At 64.2% G+C, this 21,044-nt stretch overlaps 3 protein-coding genes and 1 long non-coding RNA gene across 7 annotated transcripts; 1 reads left to right on the top strand and 3 right to left on the bottom strand.

Annotated features, from left to right (window-relative positions):
* Positions 1-131: 131 nt before the first annotated feature.
* LOC116445429 lies at positions 132-1,482 on the bottom strand. The gene is made up of 2 exons (XR_004240773.1): positions 1,315-1,482; positions 132-349 (listed from the first exon to the last, which is right to left on the bottom strand). It is a non-coding gene; the product is annotated as an uncharacterized LOC116445429 (long non-coding RNA).
* Positions 1,483-2,328: 846 nt separating this feature from the next.
* On the top strand, positions 2,329-11,140 carry PGGHG (protein-glucosylgalactosylhydroxylysine glucosidase). 4 transcript variants are annotated; one of them, XM_032111824.1, is made up of 14 exons: positions 2,329-2,903; positions 3,642-3,909; positions 4,322-4,532; positions 4,946-5,381; positions 5,594-5,713; positions 6,422-6,553; positions 6,825-6,936; positions 7,311-7,383; positions 7,817-7,953; positions 8,175-8,320; positions 8,487-8,582; positions 8,706-8,803; positions 10,176-10,387; positions 10,472-11,140. In XM_032111824.1, exons 2-14 carry the CDS (start codon positions 3,657-3,659, stop codon positions 10,534-10,536), a joined length of 2,091 nt encoding a protein of 696 aa, XP_031967715.1. In that variant the 5' UTR covers positions 2,329-2,903; positions 3,642-3,656; the 3' UTR covers positions 10,537-11,140. The 4 variants fall into 4 exon arrangements, with proteins under 4 accessions (XP_031967715.1, XP_031967717.1, XP_031967719.1 ...); XM_032111826.1 differs by having other exon boundaries at positions 2,330-2,806; XM_032111828.1 differs by having other exon boundaries at positions 2,369-2,903; positions 8,775-8,803.
* A 1,029-nt stretch (positions 11,141-12,169) lies between these two features.
* On the bottom strand, positions 12,170-13,568 carry LOC116445426 (interferon-induced transmembrane protein 5-like). The gene is made up of 2 exons (XM_032112027.1): positions 13,163-13,568; positions 12,170-12,578 (listed from the first exon to the last, which is right to left on the bottom strand). The coding sequence occupies exons 1-2, from the start codon at positions 13,319-13,321 to the stop codon at positions 12,360-12,362; spliced, it is 378 nt and encodes a 125-aa protein (XP_031967918.1). The 5' UTR covers positions 13,322-13,568; the 3' UTR covers positions 12,170-12,359.
* A 3,560-nt stretch (positions 13,569-17,128) lies between these two features.
* LOC116445999 lies at positions 17,129-21,039 on the bottom strand. The gene is made up of 3 exons (XM_032113197.1): positions 20,486-21,039; positions 18,188-18,722; positions 17,129-17,670 (listed from the first exon to the last, which is right to left on the bottom strand). The coding sequence occupies exons 1-3, from the start codon at positions 21,037-21,039 to the stop codon at positions 17,485-17,487; spliced, it is 1,275 nt and encodes a 424-aa protein (XP_031969088.1). The 3' UTR covers positions 17,129-17,484.
* Positions 21,040-21,044: the final 5 nt, after the last annotated feature.

Genomic DNA, 21,044 nt, shown 5'->3' with positions numbered 1-21,044 from the left:
AGCGCTGCAGCTGGGAGAGGCTCCAGTGGGAAGGAGCCTGCTGCCAGCCCTCGAGGGAAAGCTGCGGGCAGGAATCCGGATCATTCCCTACGGGCACCCCCGTGGGCGGAGCAAACCCAGCGAGCCACTGCTGAACGCAAACGTGGGTTTTAATGAGCAGGCTCGGGGGGCTCCATCCCGGCGAGGCTCTGTCCCCAGGCCTCTTCCCCCGGGATTCCCTCGGCAGGGAGCGGGCTGCTCCTGCCGCTCCTCACTCCGGCCGGCTCCTGTAGTGGTGGATGTTGGCCAGGACCCAGGCTGTGGGCAGCAGGAAGGAGGTGAACATCACGGTGAGGGCGATGGCTTGTTCCTGTGGGGGACGAGGAGCGGGAATCAGGGGCATGGCTGGTGCCGTCCAACACCGCACCCCCAGCTCGCTCCCCTGCGCTCTTCCCCCTCCTGTGGGGCCGCCCCGGGGCTCTGGAGGCAGGTCTGGGGAGCAGAGCTGTTCCCACTGGCGGTGGGTCGAGCTGGTGCTCTCCAGGTTCGTTGTTTCTCTGGGACACGGGAGCAGTGCATGACCTTGAAGCTGTGGCCGGGGCCTGCGGTGTCCCTGACTTTCAGATGACTTTGGGATGGGAATTGCAGCCTCATATCCCTGGTGCAACCAGGACAGCATTAACCCCCTGCACTGGCACCTTTCTTTGATTTATTTGCCTGGAAAAAGCCTCTCCAGGCTCCTGCAGCTCCTCTGTTGCAGACCTTGGAAAGGCAGCAGAGGGAAACCCCCCAAAAAAGGGGGTGGAGGGGGAACCAGGCAGGATTTTGGTAGAAAGCTCCTTTTTCCCAGCTTGTTTCACCCAGCCCAGGAGGGTCTCCTTTGGTGGGGGGGACTGTCCCCACAGGGGGAGTGACTTTGGGCTCTGCGGTGACAGCAGCCCTGTCCTTGCCCGTGGGGACACCCCTTTGGGGTGACTGTCCCAGGACAGGGGCACAGGGTCTGGGTCTGTCCTGGTCTGTCACGGCTGCCCCTCGCCCTGGGCTGCAGGGGACCCCCAAACCCCAAAGGTTAAGAAAGGGGCTGAAAGGACAAAGTCAAACGGCAGCAGGAGCCAGAGGTGGGGAGCAGGGTACGGACACCGCGGGGGTGTCCATGGACACCACGGGGGTGTGGGCTGGAGCCCGAGGGCACATTCCTCCTGTTCCGCCCCCTCCCCTTTTGCTTCCACCCCCTTCCAGAATAATTTGACCCCGACACCACAGAGGGTTTGCCCCCTTCCCCCCCCCCCCCCAAAACCGGGCTGTTCCCACTTTTTCAGCCCCCAGGATACTCACGCCAGCAGAGAGCGGGTGCTCGGGGGGGCTGGAGCGGAGCTGTGCCCGGGGGACCCGGGAGATCCGGAGGGCAGCTGCCAGGAGCTGGGAGCCCCTCTGGAAACCCCTCATGGCGCTGTCAGGGCGATCCCGCTGCTCCTGGCTCTGCAGCTGCCCAGCTTGTCACTGTCACCGCTGCCACCACGCCCCTGCCACCCTCGGCACGGCTCCAGGGGCACGGGGAGGAACGGCCTGGCACGGCAAGGTTTTCCCAAATTGCTCTCGGCCTGATTTTTCTTCCCTTAATTGTTTTCGGATTTTTTTCCCCTCAGCACTGCCCATGACTCTGAGACCAAAAACTGTCCCCAGCCGGCACAGGGGGACACTGAGATGCTCTGCTGGAGAGCAGAGACCTCCTCTTGCAGGGACCTTTTCCCTTGGAGCAAAACTCTTCCTCTGGAGCAGAACTCCTCTCTCCTTGGACCTCCTCTTCAGCGGGCTTTTACAAACTTTGTGGCGCTCAAAACACCATTCAGCGAGAAAGGACACTCTGGGAAAGACTATTTCCAAATTCCTCTGGTGAAGGGAAGGAGGTGGGGTGCATGCCACTGGGATCAGCTGGGGAAGGAGCTGCTCGTCCCCGTGTACCGGTGGCTGCTGGACAGGGATCCAGTGCTCCAGAATCCCTGTGGATGCCCAGCCATATCCCCATCCAGGGGACGGATATCCCTGCCCCTGCCACGGACTCAGCCTGTGCTGGCATCACTGTGCTGGTTGTGAGGAACAAACCAAAGGGGACGTGAATCCAGCTGGGGCACAGCTGAGATTAGAGCCTGGGACAGCAAAGCAGTAGAGCTGGCAGCACCTGCCCGGGCTCTGCCCTTTGTCAGGGTGTCCCCAGGGCAGCCCCGGGGCATGGGGACTGACCCAGCCGGGCTCCATGGGGGGTTTCCGTGGATTTACAGCGGAGGACAGATGTGTTATGCCGGTCCTGTAGGGGCTGGATCGGGCAGTAGCATAACCCCTGTGGGCACCGGGGCCGCTGGCCGCTCGGAGGGGCCGATGCTGCCTGGCCGCAGCTCCGCCCCCGGATCCCTGAGCCAGCAGGCTGGAACCCGCTGAACGGGCTTGGACAAGCGTGCCAAAGCCAGAGTCCACATGGAATTTTTTTCCTCCCTGGAAACAGCCGAGGGGAAGGGTCAGAGCGTGGCTGGGGACACGGGAGGTCAGCAGGGTGTGCTGCTACCCCGGCTCTCTGCCGGCGGCTTTGGGACCACCGAGCCATCCGGCTTGGTTTTGCTCTTTCAGTTCCTCCTGCCCCGGCTCCCTCCGCGGGCACTGAGCTCAGCTGGACCAACACCTGCGTGTCCAGGATCGTTTTTCCAACTTTCTTTTTGAGGAGAGGGGGAAAAAAAGCGATTTCCTTCCTTCTTTCTCGGTTGGGCAACTTCCGTCCTTCCCTGGAGCAGCCTCTCTCCGCCTGCACAGGCTCAGCCCGGCCTCGGGACCGAAGGCAAGACCCACCTCCTCCTTTCCGCGCCCTGGGGCTTGGGCTGGGTCGGGATTTTTCACTTTCCCGGAGGCAGGACTTTCCTCGCAGTTCAGTCTCGGTGAGGAAACCGGGCTGTGCCTGCAGCCGACTGCTCTCAGGGAGGGGTTTGGGGGCTGGGCGCCCTCCTTGCCCCTGCGTCCCCCCGGCTGGATTCCCAGCTCCGCTCGGAGTCTCTCAGAGCCCCATTTCATCATTCCTGTGTTTTCCCTGTGCCCGGCATTGCCAGGAGGCAGCTGCAGCTCCCTTTTGTCAGGGGCTGCTTACGCGCGTCCGTCTCTGTGCGTGTTTTTGGTCTGTAGTTACACGGATGTTTGTACGTGGCGCGTAAATACGCTTTTGTGTACAAACCAGTGGAATAGAAAGGTCCTGCCCCAGGAAGCTGAGCTGGAGATGCAGGAGCGAGGGCGAACAGAGAGGTGCAGTGAGCTGGGAGAGGGGGAAGTCTCGGGAGCTTTTCGAAGTGCCACGGAACAGCACGGGGAGGAAGAGGAGGCCGGAGGGGGAAGGTGGCTCTGTGTGTTGGGAGAAACCGCTGCGATCCCATCGCGGCAGCAGAACAGCAAGAGGGGGGAGGCCGGGGAGTGATGAAGCCCGTGAGCTGTCGGGGGTTTGGGACAGCTGGAGATGGCGTGGAAGAGCGGAGGGGATCCACCCCGGGGCTGGGGGGAAGCTGGGATGGGGGAAAACCGCTGGAGGTGACCAGAGGGGACGGAGACGGCTGGTGGCAGGCGGGGGGTGACGGGGAGCGGGCAGCGCTTTGTGCCCTCAGCCCCCGCCCCGTCGCTGCGCTCCGCAGGCGGGGCCGGCGGCGATGGCCCACGGCGAGGGCGACCCCGGCGTGTTCACGGCCACGGCCCTGCCCGGGGACCCGCGGCTGCTGCCCACGGTGACCAACGCCTTCCTGGGCACCCGCGTGTTCCGGGACATCCTGCACGCCGCCGGCGTGTACAGCGGGGCCGCGGGGGACACGCACCGCGCCGATGTCCCCAGCCCCCTGGGGCTGCGCATGGCAGCGCCCGGCGCCCACTGCCCGGCCCAGAGCTTCACCCTCGACACCTGGACAGGTGAGCAGCGAGCCGCCCCCTTCCCCTCGGGCTCTGCCGCAGGTTCCCTTCTCTCTGCTTTTGCTGCCTCTGCCGCTCAGTCGCATCTTCCCTCTCATGCTCCGTTCGCCTCGGGGTGCTGCTCCCCTGGAACAAGAGGGAAATTCCCCTTTTGTGCGGGAATAAGCGATTTTCAGGCTGTAGCTCTATCCCTGCTGGGGCCAGGCTCGGCAGATGCTCTTTAATCAAAATGTTTGATGGCACAGACCATCCCTCAGCAGCTTGGCCAGGCTCGGTGTCAGCGGTGTTGTCCAGTCCACAGCTGGCTCTGGACCCGGGAAAAGCCGTTCCTTGGCCAGTAGGAACCAGCAGACAGGGCAGGGGTGGGAATCCACGTGTTTCCAAAGGCTGGTGGCTCTGGCTGTGCTTGCAGGGACCTTCAGCCACACGATTCAGTGCCCTGGCTACACGGCCACCCACCAGCTCTATGCCCACCACTCCCTGGTCCACCTGATGGCCTTCAGCATCACCGTCCGGCGCTTGGACAGCTCCACTCATCCCGTCACTGTCCAGCTCCAGAGCCTGTTCGTGCCGCAGAGCCAGGACCTGGACCTGACCCCAGGGCCAGGCTTCCAGGGAGCGCAGTGAGTGTGGGGGCCGGGGGTCCCGGCCCTGAGCCAGTGTGGGGCTGGAATGGTGATGGGTGTGGGGCTGGAATGGTGATGGGTGTGGGGCTGGAATGGTGATGGGTGTGGACACTCGCTTAATCCTGAGCCCCTGAAAACCCCTGAAATTAAGCACAGAAACATTTTTATTCCTTGCAAGTTCAGAATTATCCCTCACTCTGATGTGTGAGAGCAGAGAAGGGGCCAGGGGCTAGATGTGATTCCAAGGAAGTGAGGCTGGGGAAAACGGGAGGTTTGGAGGGGATGATGTTTTTTAGAACTGGATTCCTGGGACTGGAGACCATTTGTGGCAGCTTCCCACTGCCAGAGGGCAGGGTTAGATGGAATACTGGGAAGAAACACCTTCCCCCACCGCTTCCCGTCTCCCACAGCTACATCTACGGGCAGACGCTGGTTCCCGAGGTGGAGGGCGGCCCCCGTCCCACTGTCCACATGCTGTGGACCCCCATCCCACAGTCGCTGACGCTGGGCGGGGAGGAGCGGGAGCGGTGCTGGGAGTTCCTGGCGGCCGTGGCCGGGAGCGAGGAGGAGGCGAAGCGGAGCTACAGCGCGGGGCTGGCCCTGGTGGCCGCGGGGTCCCTGCACCGCTCCCACATCCGCGCCTGGGCCGCGCTGCGCCGGGGCTGCTCCGTGGAGCTGGACGGGCCCCCGGCCCTGCGCCAGGCGCTCCACGGCTGCCTCTACTACCTGCTGAGCGCCGTCCCGCCCCAGGACAGCCCCGGAGTCCCGTTCCACGGCATCAGCCCCGGCGGCTTGTCCAACGGCACCCGCGGCGAGGACTACTGGGGACACGTCTTCTGGGATCAGGTGAGGGGGGCCGTGCTGGCCTGGGGGCTTGGCACAGCGAGGGGGATGGAGGAGACTCCATCCTTCCTCCGTCGGGATGGAGCAGGCTATCCTTCAGTAGGGATGGAGGAGACTCCATCCTTCCGTCGGGATGGGGGTGTCCTTGGAGGGTGGAGCTGGCGGGAGCACTTGGGTGTCCCCACCGCAGCCAATCCCGCCTCGTGGCCTGGCAGGACACGTGGGTGTTCCCGAACATCCTGCTGCTGTATCCCGCGGCTGCCCGCGCCGTCCTGCAGTACCGGCTGCGCACGCTGGAGGGCGCCAGGCGCAACGCGCAGGAACAGGGCTACGAGGTGCGGCAGCGACACCGGGCGGGGCTGTCCCCAGCGCTGTCCCCAGCGCTGTCCCCAGCCCCTGTCCCCAACCCTGTCCCCAGCGCTGTCCCCAGCGCTGTCCCCAGCCCCTGTCCCCAACCCTGTCCCCAACCCCTGTCCCCAGCCCCGTCCCCAGCCCCTGTCCCCAGCGCTGTCCCCAGCGCTGTCCCCAGCGCTGTCCCCAGCCCCTGTCCCCAGCCCCTGTCCCCAACCCTGTCCCCAGCCCCTGTCTCCAACCCCTGTCCCCAGCCCCTGTCCCCAGCGCTGTCCCCAGCGCTGTCCCCAGCCCCTGTCCCCAACCCTGTCCCCAGCCCCTGTCCCCAGCCCCTGTCCCCAGCCCCTGTCCCCAGCCCCTGTCCCCAGCGCTGTCCCCAGCGCTGTCCCCAGTGCTGTCCCCAGCCCAGTCCCCAGCCCCTGTCCCCAGCCCCGTCCCCAGCCCCGTCCCCAGCCCCTGTCCCCAACCCTGTCCCCAGCCCTGTCCCCAGCCCCTGTCCCCAACGCTGTCCCCCACGCTGTCCCCAGCCCCTGTCCCCAACGCCGTCCCCAGCGCCATCCCCAGCGCCGTCCCCAGCGCCGTCCCCAGCCCCTGTCCCCTGCCCTGTCCCCAGCCCCGTCCCCAGGGGATGCCGGGCTGTTCCCGCGGGGCGCAGCACAAGGGGATGTGCTCATGGATGCTTCGCCCGGCAGGGTGCAAAGTTCCCGTGGGAGAGCGCGGCCACTGGCCGGGAGGTGTGTCCTGAGGAGATCTACGGAGCCCAGGAAATCCACGTCAGCGGGGATGTCCTGATGGCCTTCGAGCAGTATTACTGCACCACGCAGGTAAAGGGAGGGTCGCCCCCGATGGCCAGTGGCCGGACACCTGGACGCTGTCGCTGTCCCTTCGCTGAGGAGCTCTGCTCTCGCTGCTCCGCAGGCTCCCTCCTGCAGCCCTGCCTCCTCTGTCCTTGCTCCCATGGGCTTCTCAGCATCTTTTTGGCTCAAAGCAGGCCAGTCTCTCCTCTTGCTTCCTCCATCTCCTCAGAGCTCCTCTCCATCCTCCTGCTGACTTTGGGCCTGGCGGAGTCTCCCTCATGGCCCTGTTTTTCCCCAGGACCAGCAGCTGTTCCGGGAGGACGGGGGCTGGGAGCTGGTGGAAGCCGTGGCTCAGTACTGGTGCAGCAGGATGGAGTGGAGTGAGGAGGAGCAGCTCTACCACATCAGAGGTACCTCTGCCGTGGGAATGGGGTGGAAAGCAGAGGTTTGGAGCCACCTGGTCTAGTGGAAGCTGTCCCTGCCCATGGCAGGGGTGTGGAACTGGATGAGCTTTAGGGCAACCCAAGCCACCCTGGGATTCCATGACCTGGAGGTCCCCTTCAGGATGAGGTGCCTGCATCCACCAGCCAGAGCTGCATCCCAGCTTGTTCCTCCTTCAGCACCAGCACCACGCATGTTCTCCACTGAGCATCCCACCAGGACTGTGTGGGACCCTGCCAGCAGGATGGTCCCCTTCCTTCAGCCGTGTCCCCGAGGAGGGGCCCAGAGCCACGGCAGCCCCTGGGTGTGCTGAGGTGCGAGGTGTCCCCTCCTGTCCCCCCAGGTGTCATGCCCCCAGACGAGTACCACAGCCAGGTCGATAACTCTGCCTTCACCAACGCCGTGGCCCGGCGCAGGTAACGCTTGGAAAGCCTCCCGGGAGCACCTGGAAGCACGGCCCGGCTCCCTGCTCTTCCACCTGGCACTCCCGAGGGCATCCTTCCTCCCTCTGCTCACAGCCCTCTCCCTGTCGCCCCTCTGCAGTCGGAGGAAGAGCAGGGGCTCTCCCGGCTCCTCCGCCCTGTTCAGTGCCCAGTGAGGCTGAGCGGGATCTCCCTTCGCAGCGGGGCTTCTCCCTCGGCATTCCGTGAGGTGTCCATGCTGTCAGCCAGCTGGAGACACCTGCAGCCAGGGGAACGGGCTCCCGGCTCCGTGATGGAACCTCTTAGCCCGGCTCAATCCGTGCCCCCCGTTCTTCCACAGCAGCTTTTTCTGCAGCTCCTTCTGTCCCCTCCCTCCTCTCACTGTCACCCATCCCTGACATAAAACCTTGTTCCTCCTCCTTTCCAGCTTAAATTTTGCCGCTGCCCTGGCTCGGGACCTGCTGCTCCCGGTGCCAGAGGAGTGGGAGGACCGTGCCAGGAAAATCAAAGTGCCCTTTGACGAGGAGAGGAAATACCACCCTGAGTACGATGGCTACAGCCCAGGTGAGCAGGGAGGCAGTGGCAGCAGCCCACGGATCACACTTTTAATCCTGGAAGGATCGGAATTCCGACCGGTTCAGACTTGGGAATGGTAAAAGAAGAGTCCCTGCTCTTGCTGCAGCGCACAGAGCTGGGCTGGGGGTGGTTTTCCTGCCTCACTGGATTGTTTCTCATCAGCGGGCTCAAAAACTCAGGAAATTTGGGAACTGTCCCTGTCTGACCAGCCCTGTCCCCAGGTGAGCCAGTGAAACAGGCCGACGTGGTCCTGCTGGGCTTCCCACTGATGCATCCCATGAGTGCCGAGGTCCGGAGGAACGACCTGGAGATGTACGAGCCCGTCACCGACCCGGCCGGGCCGGCCATGACCTGGGTGAGGAGAGGGCAGGGCCCAGCCTGGGACTGACCCCCGGGGGGGGGTGTCCCCATCCAGGGGACGCTGCAGAGCTGGGACGTGCCCTGGAAGTGTTCGCCCCGGGTCGGAGGGGTGGCGGAGGCGGCGCTGCTCCGCTGCGCTGCCACCTTTCCCTCTCCGGCAGAGCATGTTTGCCGTGGGCTGGCTGGAGCTGAAGGAGCTGCAGAGAGCCCGGAGCCAGCTGCAGAAGTGCTTCAGCAACATCACAGAGCCCTTCAAGGTGAGCAGCGGGGCTGCAGAGCCCTCCTGCTCCCGGGCGGGTGACGATGGGATTGAAACCCACAAAACCGCCCGGAGCATCCCAAACCAGCTCCTGCATCATCTCTTTCTCGTGCTGGAGCAGGTCTGGGTGGAGAACTCGGATGGGTCGGGAGCTGTGAACTTCTTGACGGGGATGGGTGGATTCCTGCAGGTCATCCTCTTCGGCTTCACGGGGTTCAGGTGAGACCTGCTGTGTCACTTTTAACTCCCGAGCAATGCTGGCCCCTTCAAATGTCTCCGTCTGGCTGGAGGGAAGGCGGGAACAGGTAGGAGGCTCGTGGTCCCAGGTCACTTTGGGGAAGCAAAACGCCATTCCCTAAGCCTGCTCTGCGGCTCAGCAGCAACATCACCCCGTCTCCTTTGGATGTGGTGAGGGAGCACCTCCTGCAGCCTTGCTGTGGGCTCCCTGCTCACATGTGGCTCTGGGAGCCTCCCTGCAGGGAGGTGCTGAGCAAGCATCGCCTCAGCTTTAAAATATCCTGGGAAAACACGGAGCTGCTCATGTAATTTCAGAGCTGTGGTGGTTCCCACCCTGGAGCCACCGTCTCTTCAGCCTGTTCCTGGTTTAACTGAGGCTGGATCCAGCCTTTTGGTTCCCGGTGAAAACTTCCAGCCCTAACTATGTGTTTTTACTCTCTGTGTGTGGCCAGAGCTGCTGGGAAACCCACCCCGTTCCTTGGCAGAGCTGGGTGCGAGCTGCCGTATTCCCAGCTGGAAACCTCGGCTTTGGCTGAGCTGGGAGGTCTCCAGGCGCCCGGTGGGTGCCGGCTCGGGCCCCTCGTGGCACCGGCTCAAGCCACGGCTTTGGGGCTCCGGCCAAATTCCAGAGGCGGCGGCGACGTCGTGCGGCCACGCTGCCGCCTGTCCCGCCGCGGGACACGGATCCTGCGCAGCGCTGGGGCTCCCCAAGCCTCCCTCGAGCCCTCTCCGGTCCCTCAAGCCCTCTCAGCACTCTGGTGCGCTGGGATTTGGGTCGGAGACAAGAGGGGCCGTTGTTTTTCCTCACCCAGAGCCAACGCCCACCCAGGCAGCTCGGCTTTGGGTCAGGGATGGAGGGAGCGAGCCGGGATCTTGCTCCGTTGTTTCTGGGCAGGGAGCATGACCAGCGGTGCTGGGCTCCCAGCCCTCCATCCCGTGGGAATGGCAGCTGGGGTGGGTGTCTGAGGGTCACCTGCTCCCAGAGGAGCAGGGCGTTCCCGAGGTTTTGCCAGCACGGCTGCTGCTGAAGCCAGGCTCTGAACCGGAGCAGGGAACCAAGCTGCGTTTGTTTTAATATAAAATCCAAGCTTACGGAAACCCCAGGTCCCAGCCGTGGAACTGGGATGGGACAGGAGTGCCCTGGGGTGGGCTGTGGAATCACAGCCCCAGTAGCTCCTCTTCAGGTGCTCCATCGGGGTGTTCGGGATTTGCCCGGGGATCCCCGGGTGCACCGAGGACCCTTTCGGACTCCTCTGGGGTGGTGATGCCTGGAGAGGTGGCTGCTCCCCCAGCCCGAGCTGGGCTCCTCTGTGGCTCCTGCTGTTCCCACCCCGCCGTGCTCCTGCCTTTCCAGGATCACGAGGTCCGGCCTCCTCTTTGATCCCGCCTTTCCCGACGATATCACCAAGCTGAACATCTCCGGCGTCTCCTACTTGGGCAACAAACTGGGGGTGACCATCACCAGGGAGGAGACCAGGATGGAAGTGACTGAGACCTGCTGGGACCCTCCGGCGTCTGCCCTGGAAGCTGTGCTGGAGTCGGGACAGCGCTTTCCCCTGAGGGAAGGTACGGCAGCGGCGCCCGGATCTGGATCAAATCATTTGGGAAGAAACCATTCCCGTATCTCACATGAGGGGTTTTGTGTTGCAGGGCAGAGCATCTCCTTCCCCACAGCGCCCGGATGGATCCAGAGGTCCCCCGGCAGGACCCCCTAAACCTTGGCTGATCCGGGCATTGCCCCTTGGAGCAGCAGACCTGGGATGCTGGGGGTGGGGAAAGGTAACAGTGGGTGGAGAGGGGGTGCCAGGCTGTGCCAGGAGGCCTTTGCCCCCCAGGACTGTGTGTGCCACCTGTCGCTGTGGCCCCGGGGGTCGGTGGCCGGAGCTGTCACCATGGCCAGAGCGGTCACCGCGTCAGAGCCCCCCACTGCCCTCCACACATCTCTTACTCGGCACAGGAGAGGAAACCCAGCCTGAAAACGACCATTTCAGACGTGTTTTCTAAACACTCAGGAGCTGTCTGTGCTCTCAGGTGTTTGTGTTTGTAAGGAAGCCCGTTCCTGACTCCAGGATCCTGACTCCAGCCCCTCCAGTGTGTCCTGCCCCACTCCTCACCTTCCCGCCACTTTGCTCTGTGGGCTCAAAGGCTGTGGAGGCTCAGCCAGCGCTGTTCCACCAGATGAGTGATGTTTTGGCACTGAGTATTACCCCAAGATGTGCAGCCGAAAGCCTTTTAGCCCCGTGTTGGCAGCACACAGCTCCTTCCCCATTGTTTGTTGTGCAACATCCCTTACGTGTTCTTAAACCCTTATCTGTGTTATTTCCCCTCTTTTCAAGCGGTTTTGGCGTGAAATCCTTTCTCGCCTGGCGTCTGAGGGGCTGCAGGAAGCCCGGACGGCAGTGATCTGTAGAACCACCCTGCCAGATGGTGGCAAGGGCAGCATTTTTCCGGGCCCGGAGCTGCTGTGGGTTTGCTCAGGGCGTTGCTGGTGTCACGGAAATCCCAAGAATTGCTGCGCCTGCACAGGGCGGGCGTGGCACCCCCCGCCCCGCACTCTGGGCTGCGCAGCATCCCTGTCCCGGGGAGGGCAGGACAGCCCCGGGTGGAAGCAGGGAGTGCCGAAGGCGTTCCGTGCCCCGCGGGGTCTGTCCTGGCCAAACCGACCCCAGGAATCTCGGCCCGGTTTATAAAAAGCCCCGCGGCTGCTCCGTGCCCCGAAGCATCTGGGACTGCTTAGGGCTGGAGCAGCGACTCTCCCGCTGCCGTGTAATTACTTGGGGCCTGCTCCGGCCTCATTAGAGCCGCCGGCCCCTAATTAGAGGCAACTCTTGGCAGGAGAAAGGGACCACGATGTCCCCAGCCCCGTCACTGCGCCCGGATTGGGATTTGGATGGCGCTGGGATAAAGCCCAGCTCTGAGCCAGGGCTAGTTGGCAGTAAAGGGGGTTTATCCTCAAAAAAGGGGTCCTTTAGTCCCAAAATGAGCCGTCTCCAGCCCAGGCAGGGAGAGCAGGGAGCAGTGGGGGTGCATCCCAACTCCCCCCCGTCCTGGCTGGGACTGGCTGGGGATGTCTGCGTTGCTGTAATGAGTTCGCAGGTCTCAGCTCCCCTTTGGGGTGGGGAGGTGACAGCCTATTTTCTTCATCCTGTCCCCACGAGGCCCGGGAGCGGCTCTGCTTCCTCCCCTCCTCGGTCCTGGGGCTCCCTGTGGCCAGAGGTGGCCCTGAAGGCTGTGGGAATGATGGTGTCACCCGGCTGCCAGGAGCCCGATCAGAGCCCAAAATCCCTATTTACGTTTTCCCTTTGGCACCCCCCTGTCCCTTTCCACACCCAGAAACTCGCGCTCAGTGAAGCGTTTAATGACTAAACAGTGATCATGGAAGCTGGGGCTCCATGTGAGGTCACGGGAGGTGAAAAAAACCCCCACAGGACAAAGAAAAATGACTCTGCCCTCACAGCGGGGTGGCAGAGAGGGGTGGTGGCCTTTTGGGCGGCCGCCAGCGAGGCAGAGGAGGTTCCGCCAGCCCTTCATCCCTGGCTCACTGGTCCTCGTCGTCGCTCCCACTGAACTGGTAGGTGAAGAAGCCGACGGACTCCTGGGCCAGCTTGGAGAGGTGGATGACACCGGTGACAATGAGGGCACCGAGCAGCAGCGGCAGCACCACGCTGCCCGCCGTGGCCAGGGCGTTGTAGCAGCGCGCCTTGGAGCTGAAGTGCCGAGCAGCTTCCACGTCCCCGGACACTTTCCGATCCCGAGCCTGCAACAGCCGGAGAGAGCCCCTTCCCTCAGCCCCTTCCCTCAGCCCCCTTCCCTCAGCCCCTTCGTGCTCCAGGGCTTTGTCCCCCTTGCAACCCACAATTCATCCATCCATCCACCCATCCATCCGTCCGTCCGTCTGTCCATCCGTCCCAGGCTGCTCCTGCTCCCCTCCAGCCCCGCATCCTTCCCCACTCGTGTTTTCCCTCCTGCTTCATCCAGAGCCTCTCTGGCTCCAGCCGCTGCTCGTCTGCGTCTTTCTGCAGCTGGAGCTGCTCCTGCCAGAGGGGCTGGAGGCGTCACGGCCCCCACGGCCCTTTTTAGGATGAAGCAGCTGCTCCTCGGGTGGTGGGCAGGGGGCTGTGGTTATCCGGGGCTGTCCCACAACCTCCGGAATCAGTGGCAGGAAAAGCAGGGAGGATTCACCAGCAGCAGGTGTCACCTGCCTGTGGAGAGCGTGGGGATCTGCCCGCCCGGGAGTTATCCCGAGTGCTCTGTGCCTCCGCGGGCATCCCTCCCCGGCCGTCCGCGTGGGGCGGGATTCCCGGAGCCCCCCGGGCGCTCGGGTGCCGCCGGTGCCGGTACCTTGACGGCGAAGGCGAGCGCCACGAAGCCCAGGCAGCAGAAGTTCATGTAGAGGGTGTTGAAGATGGCCCAGACGAGGTGGTCGCGGGGCGCGGGGGCGGCGGGGGACGAGCCCCGCTTGGGGGGCGGCCGCTCCTCCCGGGGATACGACGTGTCCATGGCCACCGAGAGGGGCACCGCGGCTCCGGCAGCCTCGGGGCAGCGCGGCCGGAGCCCCTTTTATACCCCTGCTCCGCTAAATATAAACCTGGGAAATTACAGCCCTGAGGCGTGCGGTTGTCCCACGGGCCGGGCTGGGAGAATGGCTGGGATGGCGAGGCCACGGGCTTTTTATAGCCAGCCTTCTTCCCGGGATGAGGAGCACGGGTGGCTCCAGCGTGACTCGGACGCCGCGGGAGGGTCACTCCGAGGACCACCACGGCGCTGGCCGGCACAGGTACCTCCAGCCCCACCCTCCAGGTGTGCTGGGCAGGCCAGAGCCCCCCTCGGCAGCACCTTTGGGCTGCCGGTGGGATGAAATGGGAAGCTGATGTGGGAAGGTGGAAGAGCCACATCCACGGGGCTCCGCAGCAGCGGGGGGGAGACGGGGCTGCAGCGTGGGGGGCGTGGGCAGCCAAAACACACGGAGGGGCCTTAATTTCCTTTTTCTGCCGTGCCCAAGGTGTTGGGAAGGAACTTCCGTGGGATGTGGGCTGGAAGCGCTCTGCCCCGCGGCAGGATGGAGGCAGAGAGGGGAGGGAGAGGAGGAGGACGCCACAAAGATGCCCGAGGACCCTCTGCGGCGCCCCGCGGTGAAAGAGGTGGCAGCGAGGGGGGTGGGCGGGACGGACTCTCCTGGGGGCAGCGGTGACCCACAGGTGTGTCACAGGTGCCAGGAAGGGCGTGAGCAGAGCAAAGAGCGGGGGCTGCCCCCCACGCCCCGTCCCCTCCCGCGGCTGTGCGGGGACACCCGCGGAATGGACAGCGAGGGGACGGGGGGTCACACCCATCGCCCCCGCGCCCCGTTTTGGGGGCAGGAGGAGGGGGGAAGCACCCCGCGGGTGGGGCCAGGCCAGGAAGCACACTCAGGGTGGTCCTGTGTGTGGAGATGACGATGGCGGCGACGATGATGATGATGATCACCACGACGACGGCGACCACCACGGAGCAGATGATGTTCGCCACCCTGGCGCGGTCGCCGTGACGCCGGGCACACTCCAGGTCCCCCACCAACTTGCAGTCACGGGCCTGGGGGGCAGTCGGGGGGCTCAGTGTGTGGGGGACAGGCTGGGGGGCCAACCCAGCCGGGGGTGGCCTCAAGGTTGTGCTGGGACCCCAGGGACGTGTCACCAAGGGCAGGGGTGAGGACCGGGGTGGTGTCAGGGAGAGCTGGGGGTGTGGGGACGGGACTGAGAGGTGCCGAGGTGAGGGAAAGGTCCGAGTCGGGCTGGGTCGAGGGGTCCCGGGTCGGGTTGGGTTGGGGGGTCCCGAGCTGAGGAGGGAGTCGGGAAACGCCGGGGGTCCCGTGCCGGGCTCAGTCGGGGGGGTCCTGGGAGGAGCTGGCTGGGGGGTCGGTCTGCGTGGGGGTGCCGGGGCCGATCGGGACTGGATCCGGGGTGCCTGGTGGGGGTCCCCGGTTCGCCCCTCACCACGACGCAGCAGACGAGCGCGGGGAAGCCGAGGCAGCCCAGCCCACCTCCCGCGCACCGCAGCAGCACATTGAACACCGACCAGAGCACGTAGTCCCGGGGCTGCGGGTCGGACCGGGGGCCGGGGGGGGCCGCCCCCGCCCGGAGGACCGCAGTGGGACGGACACGTCCGCCTGCCTAGGCTCCGTGACCGGGAATGAACGCCTGGAACGGGAACGGAGCGCGCTCAGGGCGGGGGACCGGCCCCGCACCGCCCCGCAGGGGGAGGGGGGCACGGCCCTCGGGACCCCCATCCCGCGCAGCCCGGGGGTGCAGGGCAGCTCTGGGGACCCGGAGGGGCTTCGGGGGACTTGGGAGGCTCTGAGGGGACTTGAGGAGAATTGGGGATGTTGGAAATGATACGACTTCTAATCTTTTTTATGTAACTTTAGTCAGGGGTTTGTTCGCCTTCGTCCGGGGGGAGGGGAGTTCAAGTTTCTCTTGGAAAAGAGAAGTTTCTCTGTCCGCCGGGAGAGGCCCGATGATCTGAACATGCACAGATCGGGAGCAGCCAGAAGATACAGAGGAGAGAAGCGGCCAGTAGCGAACATTAACCAGCATCAGTCCCCTGGCGTGGTCGGGGACACGTGGGCTGGGAAATTGATCGGTGAGAGATGCGAACAATGAGGACCAAATTATCACCGGAGGCGAAGGGATCAAGAACCAACAGGAGATCGAGTACTAAGAACTGTGCAATTTTAAGACCGGTGAACGAGGATTTCTTTGGGGTTTTGTCTGTATAGATATGGGAAACGTCAGGTAAGGAGCTATGTGTGGATGGGATGTTCTCCATGGCACGTCCTGGCCAGAACAAAGTCATGCCTGATTCTCTGCCTCTACAAACATCATGCTGGAGGAGTTTTATTCTCTTCCCGGGTTTCGGTGACAGATGGGCTGGGGGGAGCTCTCCATGGCAGCCCGGAGTGGCCACAGGCGGGAGGGAGGGAGGCTTTGGGCTGGGAAAGGGTCGATTTTTTTCCATGTTGGCTTGTGTGGGGCTGCCCTTTGGATTTGTGCTGGAAGCTGTTGATAACACAGGGAGAAGGAGGAAGAGGGGATCTTGGGGCGGTGGCCTTTGCTGTCCTGAGTTCCCATTGGATGTGCTGGGGTTTGGGCAGGCCGAGCCTGGGGCCGGGCAGGCAGCAGATCCTGCTTGCAGCGAGGAGCCCGTGTCTTCCAGGAAAAAGCGAGCAAAAAATGATTCACCAGAGGCTCAGTGCCAGGGATCCTGCAACAAATATCGGCTGTGTTTGTGAGTGGGATTTCAGACATCTTACGAGTGCGGTGTCCTGGCAGGAGCCCGATATTCGCGGGGCGAGGGAAAAACAGGGTTTTGTTCCCATCCCTGCGGGGCCCCAGCCTCGAGGACCGGGGTCTGCCGAGGGTGAGGAGTGCGAAGGGGAAGGGGGAAGCCAGGCCAGATGCATAGCTGAGGCTCTGCCAGATGGGCTGCGGCCAGGATTTTCCACGAAGTCCCTGCCGAGGTCACTCCAGGCTCCGCCGGAGCTGGGCAGGGGGTGGCACGTGCGGCAGCCCGGAGGCGCAAGGATCGCTGCCCTGCCAGCCCTTCCAGCCGGGTGACAGGGACGGCTGGTGCTTGGTGTGGCTTCCTCCGGCTATAATTCCCTCCCCTGTGGTATGAGGAAGGAATTGGGAGCATAAATGGGAGGAAACTGGTGGGCTGGAATGAGTTTAATAGCGAAAGCAAAGGCGCATGCCAGCGAAGCAAGACACGGAATTCATTCCCTGCTTCCCGTTGCAGGCAGATGGGCAGTTGTTCCCAAGAAAACCGGGCTCCAGGCAAGCAGGATGGGGGCTGTGAGCCATAGCAGGATCCCAAATCGCCTGGCTGCAGGGGAGAGCCATGGAATCCAGCCCCAGTGAGGGGATTTGGGATGGACCCGCAGCACCCGCCGGCCCCTTCCCTCTGGGAGCCTCTCCAGCCCCGCTGCCCCACACAATCCCATTCCAGCTCACATCCTGCTCAAGCCCTTTGCACATCCTGCCCCACCAAAGCCAGCTTGCCCTCAGCCCCTCCTGAGGGCCGGTGAGGATGGGGGTGCTCCCGGTGACACCCCGGCAAGGATCAGGTTCCACCCGCATCCTCGGCGTGACCCTTCACACCCCGTACGGATGCAGTATCCAGGATCGTGGAGCCTGGTGTGTCCCCCGAGCTTTGTCTCTGTGATGAGGGACAGTTTCCCCCTCCCTCAGGCACATCCCACGGGCTGATATTGTTTGTCATCCGGCCAAGCTGCGGAGGAACACAAAACCGCTTCCCTACGATACGAAACCAAGATGGGGCAAAAGTGAAAGAGACCTTTATTTCAACGAGGTTTCTCTGAACCAGGTGCTTCTCCTCGGGATTATTTTGAGGCAGCTGGGGCTCCAGACCCAGAGCAAAGCAGCAAACAGGCAACAGCGGGGTTGGGGGTGCTCAGCTCCTCCCTGGTGTCCGTCCCCAGACACCTCCAGCGAGGGCCCCACAAAAGCTCCGAGCAGCGAGGGAATAGGGACAGCACGCCAGCGGGCTCCGGGGGAGCACGTGGATTGTCACTCTGCAGTTTTGGTGACCGGAAGACACTCCCCGGCTCCGAGGGCTGAGGGGAACTCGGAGGGGAGGGGGAATGCACAGCTCTCGCGGCAAGGAGGGGACTAAGTGGGGCCGTACGGGTAGCGATGCATCCCTCCGATGGCGCCGGAGACGATCAGGGCCACGACGGTGACAACAGTGACGACGATGAGGATGTTGATCACCAGGGCCGTGATGTTCAGGCACTTGGCCGTGGAGCCGTAGCTCAGTGCCGCGCTGTAGTCACCCAGCACTTTGCGGTCCCTGGACTGGGGGAGGCAGAGGCAGAGTCAGTGGGGCTGGGCGGGGGCACCCCGGGGTCTCAGGGCTGCGGGAGGGTGGGAGAGGTGCTGGAGGTGCCAGAGAGGGCTGAATCCCCCCAAAACGCCGGGGATACCCTGAGGTGCCCACTGCCCTCCCCCCCCCTCCCCCCCCCCAAATCCCTGCCGTCTCCAGAGCTTCCAGCCAGGACTCTGTGGAGTCATTGGTCCATGAAGAGGGAACTCTGTGGGGTCCATGGGGCACCGTCTGGTCTGGAGTCTGTGGGGTCCATGGGACACCCCTGAACTGAGGCTCCCTGGGGTCCATGGGTCTCCCTGGGGCCGGGGGCTCAGTGGCGTCCACGGGGGCTCAGTGGGGTCCACGGGGGCTCAGTGGGGTCCACGGGGCATCCCGGGCTGGGGGCTCAGTGGGCTCTATGGGCGTCCCTGAGCTCGGGGACTCCGTGGGGTCCCCGGGGCCGTCCCCACCCCCGGTGCCCTCCCGGTGCCCCCCCGAGCTCCCCACCTTGACGGAGAAGACGAACGCCAGGAGGCCGAGGCAGCAGAAGTTGCCGTACAGGGTGGTGAAGAGGGACCACACCAGGTGGTCCCGGGGCGGCGGCTGCGTCTCCTCCACCATCACCATCGTGCTCCGGGGCAGCTCCTCCATGCTCACGTCCGCCGGCAGCACCTCGTACGGCGGCAGCGACTGCTGCATGCCTCCGGCTGGGGGACACCAGAGGTGGCACCTGGGGGACACGTAGTTGTCCGGGAGGTGGAGGCACGGCGGGGCGGGTGCACTGGCGGTGGTTTCGTTTCCCCGAGATTCAGGACGGAGCGGGAAGAGGCGGCCCCTCCGGACCCCGCTGTGAGGGGGAAGGAGGCTCCTCCTCCGCCGTGGGGAGAACCCCGGACCCGCTGTCAGGAAAATCCACCGGCGCCAGAGGTTTATGTCCAAAAAGGAGACAGAGGACTCCTCCAACTTTATTCGAATAAAAGGAGAGAGTGCACCGGGGCACAGGCTCGCGGGGTTCTCTCTCGGTTTTGGGGGACGCAGCCTCCTTTAATCCCAAACTCCCTGCCGCACGTTGCTCTCTTCCTTTCCCCGTTGGCTGCGGTAGCAGGAAGGTGCAGCCTTCCCGAACCGCCTGCCCCACATGCCAAGGTCAGGAGTTCACGCCTGTGCAGAGCCCTGTCTCCCTGAGCAGCCACGCCGTCCGCGCCCGGGGACGAACCGGCTGCCCGAAGGCAGCACAGACGCTGGGACCCATTGCAAAGACACCCGTGCCCCCACCCACGGAATTGTTCGTGAAGACATTGGCACACGTTTCCTCTCCCCGCTGTCCTCCTTCCCTGCTCTATCCCTCTCCTTACCCCTTTCCCCGCTTCTTTCTTTGCCCCCTCACTGCCCGCTTCTTTCCTTGTCTCCATCTTTAGCTGTTCTTTGCCCCCTTTTTGCTTCACCGTTTTCTTTCCCTTTTCTTTCTTTACCCCCTGGTTTCCCTGTCCCTTTTCTTGTCCCCTTTTTTGCCCCCTATCCCCCCTTTATCCTTTACCCCATTCTTTCCCGTCTTTTTTCCTCCCTTACTTGTGCCTTTCTTCCCTCTTCCCCTGCGTTGCCCCTCTTTGCCCTTTCTTTTTTTCCTCACTTCTTTCCCTCTCCCTTTCTCTGCCCCCCTTCATTGCCCCCTTTTTACCCCCTTTTTCTTTCCCCTGCTATCTGTACCCCCTTCTCTTCCCTCCCTCTTTCCCTGTCCCTATCTTGTCCCTTTCCTTGCCCCCTCCCAGGCAGCCACCTGGGGACAACTGTGAGCATTTCGGGGTGCGTTTGGGACAACAGGCCCTAAGGCAGAGTCCTCTCCACGTGGCACCGGGACCCCTGTTGGCACTCCCACCCCCCACTGCCAGGGCTTGGATTCTCGGTGCCGACGGGATGCAGGTTGCTGCTCCTGGAATTTTTTTGGAGGAAGTTTCTCCTGGGTCCCACAAATACAGGGTGAGGCCGGGAGGTACCACTTCTTGGAGATGCCATTTGGGATCCCTGGAAAGCTCCGCTTCCCGAGGGCTGCATCCCCTTAAAGGAATCCCCCTCCCGGGCTTCACGGTGTGAGAGTGCTCGAGCTGTGTTAATGCATCGGAATCCGCAGGACACGCTGGCCCGTAACATCCTGCCGGCAATTCTGGGAATGTTTCTGATTAAACAAACCGGACAAGGATGGCCCCGCCCTGGAAACCGGGATTTGGTTTCTGGGAATCGCAGCCCAGGGCGCTGGTGCCCTCTAGTTTTCCCAGCCGTGAGTGTTATTTTTTCCTTTAGTAACAGATCTCTCCCGTCTTTTTGCCCCTAGCCCGAGCCGCAGCAAGGAGGGGACACAGCCTGTGGAATGGGACAGGAGGGAAAAAGTCCCACTGTTTCTCACCCCTGAGCAGCAGAGGGAAGAACCAGCCCGCACATCAGTGCAGTGAGTTGTGGGCGGCCTCAGCCCGGCTGAGCAGAGGCGGCCGGGCGGGGCACAGAGCCGTGGCCCCCGGGGCCCCTTGCATCCAGCCAGGGGGATCCTGGGGATCCAGCCCCCACGGGGCTCCTGAACCCAGTGAGTGCGAGTCGGGGGGTCGCATCCAGCGGGGGGATGATCCCGGGGATCCCGCACTCATCTTCCCGGGGTGATTCCGGGGATCCCGCACTCATCTTCCCGGAGTGCTCCCGGGGATCCCGCACTCATCTTCCCGGGCTGATCCCGGGGATCCCCGCACTCATCTTCCCGGGCTGATCCCGGGGATCCCCGCACTCATCTTCCCGGGCTGATCCCGGGGATCCCCGCACTCATCGTCCCGGGCTGATCCCGGGGATCCCGCACTCATCTTCCCGGGCTGATCCCGGGGATCCCGCCCCCGATCCCGTGGGATCTCCGCGGGTCCGGGGGGGCCCGTGGGTGCGGGTAGCGCCCCCCTGCGGACCGCGCTGGGCGCTGCAGCCCCCGCCGCTGCCAAGTGGGAACGTACCATCCTCGCCGCCGGGGGGAGGAGTCGGGGGGCGGCCCCGCCGAACCCCGCGTCACCAAACGCGCCGATCCCTCCGTCCCCGCGGCACTGAGACCCCGCTCGCCTCCGTCTCGCCGCCGCCGCCCCGCTCTCCCTCCGCGCGGCGCCGGGGACAGCGCCGGGGGCACGGCGCCCCCCCCGCGCCCCGCATGGCCGCGCCCGCGGCGCCCCGCGGGGATGCCGGACCGTTGGCGTGGAGACGCGCGGCGCCTCCGCAGGCCCCGCCCCCGCGGAGCTCCCATTGGCGGAGGGCCCGCGGCCGGCGCCCCGTGATTGGCTGGGGGCGCCGTCGCTCCTCGGCGGGGGCGTGGCCGCGCACAGCGCCCGCTCATTCATTGCCC

This window comes from Corvus moneduloides, chromosome 6 (assembly GCF_009650955.1).
Source record: "Corvus moneduloides isolate bCorMon1 chromosome 6, bCorMon1.pri, whole genome shotgun sequence".
In the NCBI taxonomy this organism is placed as follows: domain Eukaryota; kingdom Metazoa; phylum Chordata; class Aves; order Passeriformes; family Corvidae; genus Corvus; species Corvus moneduloides.
This window is presented reverse-complemented; position numbering and strand designations above follow the sequence as displayed.